This window comes from Drosophila mojavensis, unplaced genomic scaffold (assembly GCF_018153725.1).
Source record: "Drosophila mojavensis isolate 15081-1352.22 unplaced genomic scaffold, ASM1815372v1 contig_108, whole genome shotgun sequence".
NCBI lineage: Eukaryota > Metazoa > Arthropoda > Insecta > Diptera > Drosophilidae > Drosophila > Drosophila mojavensis.
This window is the reverse complement of record NW_025318636.1, coordinates 716,492-731,929: the sequence shown is the minus strand read 5'-3', so window position 1 is coordinate 731,929 and position 15,438 is coordinate 716,492. Positions and strand designations below refer to the sequence as shown.

At 36.1% G+C, this 15,438-nt stretch overlaps 1 protein-coding gene across 4 annotated transcripts; it reads left to right on the top strand.

Annotated features, from left to right (window-relative positions):
• The first annotated feature begins 761 nt into the window (after nucleotides 1-761).
• On the top strand, nucleotides 762-10,362 carry LOC6578198 (tyrosine-protein kinase transmembrane receptor Ror). Of its 4 annotated transcripts, XM_044007944.1 has the most exons (9): nucleotides 767-920; nucleotides 991-1,104; nucleotides 4,852-5,004; nucleotides 5,057-5,650; nucleotides 5,844-6,051; nucleotides 6,114-6,315; nucleotides 9,413-9,860; nucleotides 9,928-10,060; nucleotides 10,124-10,362. In XM_044007944.1, the coding sequence occupies exons 2-9, from the start codon at nucleotides 1,001-1,003 to the stop codon at nucleotides 10,343-10,345; spliced, it is 2,064 nt and encodes a 687-aa protein (XP_043863879.1). In that variant the 5' UTR covers nucleotides 767-920; nucleotides 991-1,000; the 3' UTR covers nucleotides 10,346-10,362. The 4 variants fall into 4 exon arrangements, with proteins under 4 accessions (XP_015021573.1, XP_043863879.1, XP_002004115.2 ...); XM_002004079.4 differs by having other exon boundaries at nucleotides 767-1,104; XM_032728854.1 differs by lacking the exons at nucleotides 767-920; nucleotides 991-1,104 and adding an exon at nucleotides 1,556-1,590.
• The last annotated feature ends 5,076 nt before the right edge of the window (nucleotides 10,363-15,438 follow it).

The following is a 15,438-nucleotide window of genomic DNA, read 5'->3' as shown; positions in this document are numbered from 1 at the left end:
GATATAAGCTAGAGGCTTGATTTTTTTGTTAATTTCCGTAAAATAAGTCCATCCACAAGAAAAGTTATTTAGCAATTAAGTTCCAATAGTAGGAACACACTGCAGCCAATGCGTCTTTATCCGTGCGTGCGTATTTGTGGGTGTGCATGTTTCTGTGCATGTGTTTCAATATTTCTTCATAATTATATTTTCATTCAAAAATTGGCACGATTATCGAACTTAATAAAATCAATTTTCTCCGCGGCAGTGTTCGAATTGTTTGTGCCAATAATATTCAAGTACTTTGGAGGCACTTTAAATAATGCTGGTTTGATTTTTTAAAATGCCAAATTTCCAGCCAGCAGCTGCAATATTTTCCTGCAATTGGCAGTTGAAAAAGGCCAGATCTGGGCAGAAAAGGCTAAGCTGGCAGCCCTGAGCCCGAACTTAAAAGTGAAGAGCCGAGCAAATACGAAATTGATAGGCCCTACGAGACAGATTTTTCGGTGTTGAAAAACTTTGTACTACATGTCTAGTCTATGTGTTCTCTGGTCAATGATTATGCGCACCAACGCTATCCTACCATTCCCACAAATAATAACGAAAACATAAATATTTTTTACGAGCGTGTCAAACGGTTTGAAAGGTTCGGTATACTCTTCACTCAGAAGAGAAGATATGTGTTCTTGCTGCGAAAAAACTTCAATTTTTGTGAGCTGCAGAATTTCGACCGAGGAAAAAATTTGATGTTCACTTGAATGGTTACTGTCAATACTCAAAAGACCCCGTTAACTTAATTTAATTATTCAACAAACAAAATGATATGGCCACACCTTTCGGGTCATTCGAGAGGGTGGAATCCTTAAATGTCCTGCGCATATTCTATTCACACTAATGTGAATGTGAAGTAAAAACAATGTTACATACAAGGACATTCTCCAGTAAAAAATAAATATCTAACTTGCTCTAAAAGATTCATAAATAGTTCATTAATTATAAAAATCCTCTTAGTGTTAGCAACATGAAATCATATTGTTATCAATCCCTTATTTCTCTGTGTATTGCTTTAATAACACTCAAGGATTATTATGTTTGGACCATAAACGCAACATATGAGAGCAATGGGTATGTCAAATAAACAAATATTTTAAAAACTTTGGTGCATTGGGTCTTTTTGAACATCTTCAAAGAAATACTAAAAAAAAAAATTAAAATCAATTAAAATAGGGTCTCCATCTGGGCCAGAGGCCATTCCGGGACGGTCAATAACTAATTTTGAATCGCATTTTGTCAAAATAATGAATTTTTCGAAATCGAAGCAGCAGAAAACCGGGACAATTTCGTGTCAGGTCCGGAGATTACGCCCAAAAGCGGGACATGTTGCAGAATTCCAGACCGGATGGCATCCCTATTCAAAAAGAACGTGTATTCAGGGGTTTGAAAAAAAAGCTTTGGAAACAAAATAATCTTATTTATTTAATGTTTTCATAAAAAATTCTCTTTTACAAAGTATAATCATTTTATTAGTCTTATTCTATGTCCGACATACATACATATGTACGTTGTGCATCCTCGTTTTTCACTACATATTATGTATGTACATACAAATGTGTAAGTATACTTACATATTCATACATACATACAGTGGCTCACAGCTTATTTCGTGCAGTGGTGTAGTACAATTTTAAAGCCGTATTCCCGCTAAACCAGTAAAGATATCCAAAAAATTTAAATGGGGTCTTATTTATCAGTTATTCATTATGTATTAACGCACTTTGGTATTTTTCTGTTCTAACAAATAACAAGAAAACTAAAATAACTGCCTTTTTCCATATCACAGCTTATTTCGTGCACTTCACTTTCAATGACTTTATTGCCCAAAAATTCTTAAATTACGATTTTTTGTACCTCCTTTTTGTTTAATCACCTCTTTTAAGCGTGATTCCATCGAGTTTACCAATTTTCGGGTGACTTCGCTGGAGATTTTTGGCCATTCCTCCAAGAGTGCCGTTTTGAGGTCATTTTTATTGGATATTGACCACAAATTTTCTATAACGTTTCGGTATAATTACTGGGCTAGTGGATTCACCACATTCGGACAGTTCCAGATCAACCAGGACTGGAGATTACCCGGTTTATGTTTTGGGTCATTAGCCTGATAAAATAGGGATTTCCCTTCTAGACCAAGTTTTTCGGCAGTTTGGAGCGAATTACCATATTACCATCTATAAAGACTAAGTTTCCAATTCCCGAAGACGCCATGCTCTGTATTTAATGGACGCAAAACATATTGCATCCAATCTGACGGAAAAACATTAAATGTCGACTCATCTGCATATATATACCCAGCAAAATATCGTAATGCATTTTCATTAAAAACATTTTTGATATTTGCAATGGTTGCATCTAATGACAATTCAACCTCAAACTCTGCTCATGAAATACTGATAGGTTAGATCCGCTATCCTTTATTATATTAGCTAACATAAGATCTTCACCTGGATTCGAAGTTGAGTGTCAACTAAAATAGCACTTCCCATTTCTTATATACATAGATTTTATTACTTGATTTTTATAACATATTATGGATGCCTCTTTTTGAAAGGGTCAATTTGAGCTGTTTACGTATGCAATTTTTGTAAAAAGGGTCAATTTTACCAGTATATGTACATACACTAACCAGAGAACACATAGACTAGACATTTAGAACAAATTTTTTCAACGACAAAAAAAATTGCGCTGAAGAGACTAGACAACTTCGTATTTGCTCGGCTCGGTCTTTTGAGGCTCAAGCAGTGAAAACAACATCAGTGTGCTGCGAGCGCTGCCACGAAATGCACACGTTCCCAAATGAAGCACTGGTATGCGGTCTTGATACCCTGAACCCATTGAAAATGGGAAATCTGGGTATAATGGTTTTGTGAAAAAGTATGTAACGGGCAGAAGGAGGCGTGGCAGACCCCACAAAGTATATATATTCTTGATCAGGGCGACGAGCTGAGTCGATAGAGCCCTGTCCGTCTGTCCGTTCGTCCCTCCGTCCGTCCGTGTGAGTGCGTCGATCTCAGAAGGTATAAAAACTAGAGAGCTGAAATCTGGCATGCATACTCGTATGTACCATACGCAGTACGAGTTTGCTTTATTTTTTCGATAAATCGTCCGATAACTTTTTTATCGAGAATAATCGAAAAATTTATTTTGTTTTTGTAGCCTAGTTTGAACACTTTTAGACCTGGAGTCTTCAAATTTGCGTTGTATATAAGTTAATGGATACAAAAAATTTTGTAATTTACAGATTTTAGATACCACGCCCTTTTCTCCCCCAATTTGTGAAAAACGCATTTCAAGTACTAGAGACTTGTGCTTTGGAATGTACACACATATTCACCATATGATTACGCTCTGAAAGTTTCATTAAGGTCGTATGTCTATAAGAAATACAAGAAATTATTCAACAAATAAATTCTCATAATATTGCCCACACTGCAGCAAAGCCCAAGCGCAATCGCTGCTTACTGCGCAGTGAGCAGAGCGCAGGCTTATGCATGCGTGTGGATGCATGTGTATGTATGTGTGCATAAAAGAAGTGCAGAATGATTAGAATATCAGCTTAGAGGGTTCAGAGTATCTCCTAGTGGAAGCGTCTCGACTAGAGTTTTCTTACTTGTTTTCCCTTACTCACTCTATCCCTCTCTTTAAGCTCTCTCTCTATGGTCTCTCAAATAGCAGCAGCGCACAAAAATTGAAAATAGTTCGCAATGATCCCAGCTCTTTCCTTATGAGTAAAGGGTATACCGATAATTGTAAAGCGTTCCCCACGTTCATACAAAATATTAGCGTTTTCATGATTATTTCTAAGAAGGGTATGAATTTCATATGATTTCGCGACGGACAAGCACACACACACTTCACTTCTCTTCAAACATGTGTGAGCATTTGTGGCCTGTGTGCGTAACTATTGCTGTCTGAGCAAATTGTAATGCCCAAAATTTACCGTTAATTGGCCTTTGAGGGAGTACATACATTTACATCGCGAATTCATATTCTTTATGCGTATCAACGCTTTCATACCCTTCCCACGAATAATCATACAAACGCTTACATTTTGTTTGCATGAGCGTGACAAACACTTTTATGATTTAGGTAAACCCTTCACTTCAAAGGGAAAGAGCTGGGATCTTCGCGAACAAAATTCAATTTTTGTGCGCTGCTGAGATCGGCGATTTGAGAGACCAAAGAGAGAGATAGAGTTAGAGTTCCGTATACTCTTCACACAGAAGGGAAGGCATGGGTTCTTGCTGCGACGAAATTTCAATTTTCGTGAGCTGCTGCTTGTGCTCACATGCATACATACATATACACATTCGAGAGAGCAGAGAGCATCGAGAGAGAGAGAGAGAGAGCAAGGGAAACATTGAGCATAGAGGGATCTTTTGCTCAAAATTTGACCATCTCGGTCGAGCGCATGTAGCGAAATGATTGTGCGTTCGTATTTTTTCGTAGCTCGAACCTAAAAGTAAGGAGCCGAGCGAGTCCAAAGCTGTCTGGGGTGTTAAAGCCTCAAAAAAAGCGTGCAAAAAGCTTTCCACTAGTTGTCTAGTCTATGTGTTCTCTGGTTAGTGGTAGTATCTAGTCCAGAACTCTCGACTAGAGTTTTCTTACTTGTTTGCTTGTTGCTGTAAAAAATATTTATGGATAAGGTCCTTTGTCATGGAGGCAGATTATAGATATTAAATAAATCCGCACAATTCGCCTGTGGAAACCTGACATATGTTGAACACTTGTACTTTCTGAACATTTTTTTTGCATCGCATCCTAATTAATGTACTGCCAAAATATGTAAAGAGTGTTGTTAAATATTATTTATTTAAGGTTTCAACAGTTACCTGGAATATGTCAACTATATAATGGGACGATTTGCAAAGAATTTTTAAAAAATTCGTATGTGTTTATATCTCCAAACGTAACCATTTATGATTTAGAAGAACGATTGAGAGCCGCCTATGGGGTTATTAAAGAGTCAAAGTGAGTATATCTAGCATTTGGTTTTTAGTTATGATTATATTCAAATTTTTAGAGATATGAATTCAAACTGCCGAAAATATGCTCTGCCGAGTTTGTGTTTGAGTTCACTTCCAATATGTAGAACACCTGAACGAACCAATTTATTATATTTTGCCAATGTTGCGATGATCAAGAATAAATACGGTGGAAATTATACACGAAGGAAAAGATTTGTTTCAAAAGATAGTAAAAATAGGCATTCGTTTCTTAAAAAAAAATCGGTTTACTACAGCGACGTATTCACGAAAGATGTGTCAAGCAAATATCCTCCAACTAGAGAATCTGAAAATTTAAAACGGATTTGTCGAGAAGAATGTGAACTTTTAGAAAATGAGCTGTGCCAAAAAGAATATGCTATTGCTAAACGACATCCAGTAATTGGTATCGTAGGAGTAGAGGAGTGCCAGAAAATACCCCAAGACAAAGATTGCTCTACATTAGGGATAACTATTGAAGTAGATGATGCTGAAAACTGCTTTTGGGAAGACGGTTCAAGTTACAGAGGAATTAAAAACGTTAGTGTATCTGGGAAGCCGTGTTTAAGATGGTCTTGGCTTATGAAAGAAATCTCAGACTTTCCAGAACTTATAGGACAAAACTATTGCAGGTATGTATTACCAATATTTTAAAAATAAATAATCAATTAAACGTCAAAATGTCAACTAAAGCTACAATATACTATTTATGATTATTGTATATTTATTAAAACTATGTAATTTCATATGACTCTAAATATTTCATATTCCATATTTATGAAAATGAGATGAGTATTGTGTATGTTTTAAATTTACATTTTTTAGAAACCCAGGAAGCATGGAAAAGACACCGTGGTGTTTTGTGGATGACAAATCATTAGATCGAAGCATTGAACCTTGTGATATTCCAAAATGTGTTGATAAAATCTGGCTAAGTATTATTGTAACATTAGGTTTGATAATAGCAACAGTAGTCCTCATTTCAATTTTACTTCTGAAGAAAAAAAAATGTGAAATGAAAAATATACAAAATGTACGTATCCTGATAGAAACACGTGTATTTTATGATATTAAATTTTTGTTTTCGAGTTTCAGATTAACACACCTAATGCTGGCAACAATATTTATGGAAACTCTCAATTAAATACAAACCAAGATTCAGGAAGACCTTCAAATAGTCTCATCGATCAAATAGGCATACCATCCAAAAATATAGAAAAAAATTCACTTTTGCGAATTCCACATTTTACTTTACAAGATATTGAGTTTTGTGAGGAATTGGGAGAAGGAGCATTTGGTAAAATTAAATTAATGTATATATGCATTAATACATGAATGAATTTAATAATTCGTTTTATTATTTTATTCATTAACATTCTAACAAACAATTTTATTGTGTATACAGTATATACAACTAAAAAATAGATTATATGAATGTAGTGACTAGCAAATTTAAAACTTTTAAAAGCCGCCGTTATACAGTTATTTGATCCACATCTCATTGAATCATAGCTCGCAAATAACTGTTAACACTTTTTCGTTGTCTGCAAATAAGTGTCTTTCACTGACAATCAAATAAACTCAAACAGAAACTGTTTTTGTCGCGTCTGGCTTAGCTCGCTCGTGCTCTTAGCGAGACAGTTATTTCTGTTTTCGTTTCACTCAAGTCAAACACTGATCGTTTGCTTGAGTTAAATGAAGCAAACTGTCAGTTGCGTTTGTATGGGTAATCACGCGCGATTGTTGCGTTCTTTTTGTATGTATGTATGCATGTATTTACATGCACACGAAGGCAAAGATAATTTCTGTTGAGTTTTTTAGTCAAACTGTCTTTTGCTGAGAGTCTTTGTGTGAGCGAAAATCATATTAGTCTTTACGCGACACTCATTTAAGAGCGTCACACGAATGCGTCTTTGCAATGCGTCTGACCGAAACAGATTCTAAAGAAAATAGTGTCGCTCAGAGCGAGATCGTGACTGCACAAGCTTTTCGGTTATGATACGAAGCAGAGCATATACGAAAAAACGATCAACTCTCATTTGCGAGCTCTGCATTGAATCGAAAATTAATCAAATTTTTAATGTGTTTAGAGCGTATTGCCTTTTGGCCTATATCGCGCCGATGGAGTGTCAAATAATAATTAGGACGACAGCGGTTGTCATTTGAAATCTTTTCCATTTTAAACAAGTAGGAAAGCCCTAGCCGAGACTGTCCGACTACGAGATCCCCTTAACCCTTCAAGCAACCGATATTTTAATAATTATTCGACATGCACACACACGCACGCATAAGCACGCACTGGCTGCAGTGGTGGCTTGGTATGGGAAATTATTTGTTTAATAACTTTTCTTGTGGATGGATTATCTTTATGAAACTACCAGATTATGGTTATAAGATGGATATGCATGCATTTGCCAAACCACAAGTCTCTAGTTTTTGAAATACGCCTTTTACAAAGGTAAGGGTGAGGGCTGAATATAGGGGTGGGGGTAAATTTTTACAAAAATCGAGATTCTCTAAAGTACATATGAATCTACATTAAAAATTTTGCGACTCTAGCTTTAAATATGTAGCATATATAAATTTATTACTAGTTTTCGATAATGTTTTTAATCGATAACAAAATACCGGGTCAAGTTATTAATTTTTAAAGTAAAACTCGATATCCGCGTGGTATACACGCACCTAGGAAACAAATTTCAATTTGAAAGATGTTATAATGGTTTTGTGAAAAGTATGTAACGGGCAGAAGGAATAATCGCAGACACCATAAAGCAGGGACCGCAAATAAGAGTTACGCATTTAAAAAAATTGAGGGTCAAAAGAACTCCCAAGAAGAGAGAGGAAAACACTCATAAGGATTTCTTTTATGGCGAATTGAAAAAAAGGATAAACTTTTATTTGTAATTTTTTATTAACAAATTATATTTAATTATTAAAATTGAGTTTTATGATAAAAATCAAAAATAATTATTACAGAACGATTTTTATATAAAAATATAATAAAAATCAAAAATAAGAGCTATGATTTGATTTCTATATAAAAATCGTTCTGTAATAATTATTTTTGATTTTTATCATAAAATTAAATATAATTTTTTTTTAATTTATCAAAAAATAATAATTTTTTAATTTTTTGCTATAAAAAATATAATCGTTGCGGTCCCTGCCATAAAGTATATATATATTCTTGATCAGGGCGGCGAGCTAAGTCGATATAGTCCTGTCCGCCTGTCCGTCCGTCCGTCCATATGACTGCGTCGATCTCAGAAGATATAAGAGCTAGAGAGCTGAAATTGCATGCATACTCGTGTATACCATACCACTAACCAGAGAACACATAGGCCGGACACGTAGTGTAAAGCGTTTTGCACACTTTTTTTCGAGTATAATATCCTGACCACTTCGTATTTGCTCGGCTCTTCTACTTTTAGGTTCGGGCTATGAAAATATACGAAAGTACAATCATTTCGCTTCATGCGCTCGACCGAGATGGTCAAATGTTGAATAAAAGGTGCCTCTATGCTCAATGTTTTTCTTGACGTGTCCGGTCTATGTGTTCTCTGGTTAGTGGTGTGGTCTACACGAGTATACATGCAAATTTTCAAGTATCTAGCTTTTATAACTTCTGAGATCGACGCATTCAAACAGATGTATGTAACAGGCAGAAGGAAGCGTACATATGAACGCGTCGGTCTCATAAGATATAAGAGTTAGAGACTTGAACCTGTCCGTATATATCTCGCGCATATTTATTTTTTCTCAAAAAATCTATAACTTTTCCCGTTATTTTGTTACCGATTTAAAATGATCTAAAATCAGTTATAAATTTATATCTGCTACATCTTTAAAGATACAGTCGCCAAATTTAAATGTAGATTCATATGGACCTCATAGAATTTCGGTTTTTGTTAGAATTCACCCGCCATCCTTATATCTATTCCCTCACCTTTAAATCTGTAAAGGCGTATTTCAATTATTAGAGACTTGAGCTGTGGAAACTGCACTCATAATAATGTTATAATCGCGATCTGAAAATTCTTAAGCAATTAAGTTCCCGTAGTAAGACCACACTGCTGGTAATGCATATTTATGCGTGCGTGCCTGTGTACATGCGCTGTTTCTTGTGTGCGCAGAAAACGAGCGAATAATTTTTGAAATATCAGTTGCTCGAAGGGGTCAGGGGATCTCGTAGTCGAGCAGTCTCGACTATAGAGCTCTCTTACTTGTTTTTAACAATCAACGAGATCAGTTCATTGCAATAGTCAATAACTTTTATTAGTAGCATAATAACTGATTAATGTTGGTGTAAAACTGTTACATACTGCTTGGAAATATTTTTCATATTATAAATGATCGTTTGTAATTTATTTTGATAATTTTCTATTTTTTAGGCAAAGTGTATAAAGGGCAATTAACACAACCTAACAAGAAAACTGTCAATGTTGCCATCAAAGCGTTAAAAGAAAATGCGTCACTTAAAACGCAGCAAGACTTTAAACGTGAAATTGAATTAATCTCGGATCTCAAGCACCAAAATATTGTTTGCATATTAGGGGTTATTTTAAATAAAGAGCCTTACTGCATGCTCTTTGAATATATGGCAAATGGCGACTTACATGAGTTTCTAATATCGAATTCACCAATTGAAAATAAATCCTTATTACAATTGGAATTTTTAAAAATAGCAATGCAAATAAGTGAAGGAATGGAGTATCTATCAGGTCATCACTATGTACATCGAGACTTGGCAGCTAGAAACTGTTTGGTCAATGATGGGTTGATTGTGAAAATATCTGATTTTGGATTGTCGCGAGATATTTACAGCTCTGATTATTATAGGTATTAAAAATGTTCACATTATTTAAACGAGGTCTTAGCGATTTACTTAAAACTTTTTTGTTTTTAGAGTGCAATCCAAATCATTACTTCCAGTTCGATGGATGCCCTCTGAGTCTATTTTATACGGGAAATTCACAACTGAAAGTGATATATGGTCATTTGGCGTAGTTCTCTGGGAAATATATAGTTATGGAATGCAGGTATGCGTATTAAGAGCTTCTTACTCGTATAACTAAATAACTTTAAAATATTTATCATTACAGCCCTATTGTGGTTACAGTAATCCAGAGGTGATAAATTTAATAAGATCCCGCCAGTTACTATCTTGCCCAGATAATTGCCCAACTGCAGTTTATTCTCTGATGATTGAATGTTGGCATGAACAAGCTGTAAAACGTCCCACATTTTCAGATATTTCACATCGATTAAAAACGTGGTACGATGGCCATGTCAAAATCAGTAATCAAAAATCAGAAATAAATTAATATATGTAAACTGCAAATAGGTACTATTTTAATTATTTTTAATCTACTGAATTATTATATGTATATGAAATGTCTAGCTAGCGACTTCCGATAGGAATCCTTGTCCCTAGTAGTTCTAATTGACACACAGCCACGCGATCGTTAATTTGGCAGCCTTGCAATAAAATATATTCTAGACCCTACAGGAGCTGAAGCTACAGGAGGCTGAATCAAGCAAGCAAGCAATATAAAGTTAAGAAATAATGAAAACGCCCCTATAAAAAGACGAAGGTCTCTAGTACTTTATACTCAGAGTCTGGGAAAGACCTTGGAGAAAGACAGCACAATCTGTGGCAAAAAGTCACCAGAAAAGGAAAAAAAAACTACTTTGACACCCGCAGAGAAGCCGAAAGTAGCAGCGAAAACGGCGAAAGAGGAGAGTGCTCCAATCGAGACTGCTCGACTAGGAGATTCACTGAACTGTGTAATAAGCTGATATTCTTATTTTCTCACGCATCTTTTAAGCATACGTACAAGATTACATCACGTACATACGCATGTATCGATATGCATAAGCATGCGTTGTTCTAACTACGCAGTTCGCAGCCACCGTGCTAGGGTTACAGTGTGGGCAAAATAAGATAACTTAATTGTATACACGTCAAATTTCAAGTATCTAGATCATATAACTTCTAAAATCTCGCCGTGTTTACGGACAGACTGGCGGATGATAACTTAAAATAAACATAACTTAAAACGCACAGCAAACTCTGCAGGCGTACTAGTGGAATCGCTTTATTGGAAAAAAAAGTAGGCATTGCACAACAAAACTAACAAGAGTACGACGCATCTAAGAACCCGGAAAAATAACTGTCGGTTGTTGTCACAAGAAACACCTCTGCAATAAATAGAGATCTTTGGGGACTAGGCTATAAAATAGTCATTAAGAAGAAACTACAGAGTAGCGCCAAATGTGGATCACATATACAGCCAGAGGTACGCAAAGAGGAAATGCATAATCGTGCTGCTTACCAGAACTTGACGTCAAAAACGCTTTTAATAGTGTTAGGTGGGATCGATATCCTTGCTTTCTTGGAGAATCGTTTTCAAATAACAGAATACGTAATGTATATAATCAGGAGTTGATTAAAAGAACGAGAATTCCTGTACACCACATCGACTGGTACGAGACATTATAGAGTGACTTGAGGAGATCTTTCCTAAGACCAGATCTGAGAAATATCAGCTACGACTAGGCTCCAACGCAGGAAATGCCTGAATTTAAGTTTCTAATTGGATATGCAGACGACATCCCGCCCGTCATTACTGCCTAAAATACCATCGAATCCCAAAATGGACTTACCCAACTCATAATCCGCATGCAGGAAACGGAGTTCTGTTGTGCAATGGGAAGCAGATTCTAACCGAAATAACAATGCGAGTAAGCGGAAACTAATATGAGCTCAGAGGGCACTGAAGTATCTAGACGATAGTCTAGACAATAAACTTTCTTTCTGGGAGTCGCTGTGATCGTGATAGCAGTAAGTATACCAGTTAACTTTCTTGCTCAAGAATGCAAGAAGATATGGAGTTTATGCGAAAAGTGTGTAAGATGGACTACAAACATAATCGAACCCGGTCTAGAGCAATGGATAAATATCAGAGCTTGCAAATGAGAGTTGAGCGTTTTTTCGTTTATTCTCTTCCTCGCATCATAACCAAAAAATATTGTGCAGACACGTCTCTCTCTGAGCGTCACTCTCTGTTTTCTTTAGCATCTGTTTCGCTCAGACGCAATGCGATCACTCATTCGTGTGACGCTCTCAGATGAGTGTCGCGTAAAACTAACACGATGGAAACCTCACACAAAGCCTCTCAGCAAAAAACACTTTGACTAAAAAACTCAGCAGAAAATGTTTTTGCCTTCGTGTGCATGTAAATACACGCATACATACATACAAAAAGAACGCAGCAATCGCGCGTGATTACCCATACAAACGCAACCTACCGTTACTTCATTTAACTCAGAGCGCGAGAGAGCTAAGCCAGACGCGACAAAAACAGTTTCTGTCTGAGTTTTTTGACTGTGTCAGTGAAAGACACTTTTTTGCAGACAACGAAAAAGTGTTAACAGTTATTTGCGAGCTATGATAAATATAAACCACGGTGAAACTTCTTTATAAATGCTCACCGTCATGAATACTTTCGAATGTACCTAATTAATATGGGGAAAACTGCCGCATTCTTTAACTGCAAAAGGTGGTGAAATTAGTAAAGTTAAGTTGGTTTGCATTCGCGTGGCAAACGCTTTTAAGATTTGGGTATCCTCTTCACTCAAAAGGAAAGAGCTAGAGGATCGTCGCGAACAAATTTCAATTTTTGTGCGCTGCTGAGCTTGATGATTTGAGAGACCATAGAGAGAGATAAAGTGTGATAGAATAGGACAAATAACGTAAAGCGCATACAAGGAAACCATTTCGTTTGCGTGCTGGCTGCGCACTGATTTCGTGGTGCTATCTTTCATTACCCAAGGCGAGCGAATACGAAGTTGGTTGGGACCTACGACTGGTAGGCTACGATACATATTTTTCGGCGTGGAATAAATTTGTTCTAGATGTCTAGTCTATGTGTCATTTAGTTTAGTCACTAACCAGAGAACACATAGACCGGAAAAGTAGTGTAAAGCGATTTGCACACTTTTTTTCGGGAGTTATCTCCCAGACACTTCGTATTTGCTCGGCTCTTCACTTTTTGGGTTCGGGCTACGAAAATATACGAAAGCACAATCATTTCGCTTCATGCGCTCGACCGCGATGGTCATATGTTGAATAAAAGGTGCCTCTATGCTCAACTTTTGTTCTTGCTCTCTCTGCTCTCTCAAATATGTATATGTATGTATGCATGTGAGCACAAGCAGCAGCTCACGAAAATTGAAATTTTATTTGCGTTTTCCTTATTAGTTGTGGGAAGGGTATGAAAGCGTTGGTGCGCTTTTTTTACTTTGTGGGGACTGCCACGCCTCCTTATGCCTGTTACATACATTTCAACAAAACCATTTTACCCTGATTTCCCATTTTCAATAGGTTCAGGCTATTATAAATGTAGTACTTATATCTGTACATCTTTAAAGCGAGAGTCTCCAAATTTTAAATATACAGTGCTTATCATAATTATAACCCAGTGCTTATCATAATTATAAAATCAATAATAAAATCAATAAAATTGTCTCGACACAAACTTCTTCAAGTTTGTATTTTGCCAAAATAACTATTTTTTTTTTATCGAAACCAGGAAATTACCTCCCAGAGCAGGCCATGTCCCGGAATTCCAGGACGGATGGTCACCCTACTCACTTATAATCCACTTAAACGAATCGTCTGAAAATTTTTCCCAAATGGCATATATCCTTAAAATCTTCAAAAATGAGTAGTTCAATATTTCAATTATGAATGTTCACTTAAAATTAACGATTTGATAACGACTTCTTAAAAAGAAGTAAAAAACAAAGAAAAACAGCTCCCATTTGCTGTATCAAAATTATAGCCCATATTCATATTTTGTTAAAAAAATCCGAATTCGTTGCGGATTGATGGAAAAACTAATGTTAATACTTAGTCCGGCCTCCATTTGCCTTAGTTAACTCAAAAATTCTCTTTCTCATTGAAACCACTAAATTTGATAAATGGGCCTTTTCGAAACTTTGTCATTCATTTAGAATTTGTGTTTTAAGATATCAAACTGTCTCCAATTGGCGATTCTTGGCATACACACGTCTTACAAGATTACCCCAGAAATTTTATATCGGGTTGAGATCTGAAAAATATGCTGGCCAGTCAAGGAGATCAACATAAAATTCCTCCGAACACTCCATTGTACGTCTGCTCGAATGGATTCTGCTATTATCCTCTTGGAAAACCATTGGTTTCGCACGTAATTCACTTAAATATGGAATGAGACTACTTCACTGTTCATTCGGCTCGTTACAAACTTCAATTCCAAGGTACCAAATGAGCAAAATGTACCCCAAATCATGACGAAGCCACTTCCAAAGTCTGTCCTTGAAAAAAACATAGGATCCTTTCTCAAATCATGCTAATAAGAATCAAACCCATCAGGACCATCCAGGTTAAGCTTCTCATCAGAAAATATGACCTGTTAGGGTAAAAATTTATAAATATACTGTAAGCCAAAAGACGATGATTCAAACGTGCGTATGTCATATCGGTCGCAGTATACCTTTCGGCAAAATCAAGTCGAGCAACCTTGTGGCGACTTAGCAACATGAGTGCTTTGGTCAGTTAAGACCTCTTTATGATTCCTGAGCTCTTAAGTACTCGCCAAACAGTTATCGCTGACATAGATTCGCCCATATGTGAGGCCAACGCAGTGTAAGCAGTTGAGCTGTTGCTTGCTTTGTTAATAATTTTGCGTGTATCGTGAGCAATTAGTAACGGCTTTCGCTCAGTACGTCTTCTTGATCCTTATTCTTCAGGGCTATCCAAAAAAATGTTAATTACAATTGGACTTTTCAAAATTCGTAAAATACTCGAAATAGACTCTCCTGGCTCGAAAAGTGAGAAAACACGGCCCATTTCATAATAAGATAATTGTTTTCCAAGCGGCATCTTTTAAAAACTAGCTAAATTTACTTAATTACAATGTCTGTAAAGCCAAAAGTCTGTTCCGTAAATAATAAAAATAATTAAAAAAGGCAAGTAAAAATGCTAGCACACAGCAAAAGTTAACGGTTCTTTCTTAGTTTTCTATAAATTGAACAAAAATGTCTACAAAGTGCTGTAAAATTTATTTTTGAAAACCCTTAAAAATGTTAAAACTGGCTCAAAGTTTAAGTTGCTGGGTCGGCTATAATTATGATAAGCACTGTATATTTAGATGTATTTTATACAATTTCGATTTTTGTTAAAATTTACCCCCCACCCGTATATCAACCCTCTCACCCACATATTTGTAAAAGGCGTATGTATTTTAAATGCAAGAGGTCTGTGCTTTGGCATGCATATATATGTTATATTCATCATCTGAAAGTTTCATGAAGATAGTCCATCCACAATAAAAGTTATTTAACAATTTAGTTCCGATAGTAAGCCACCACT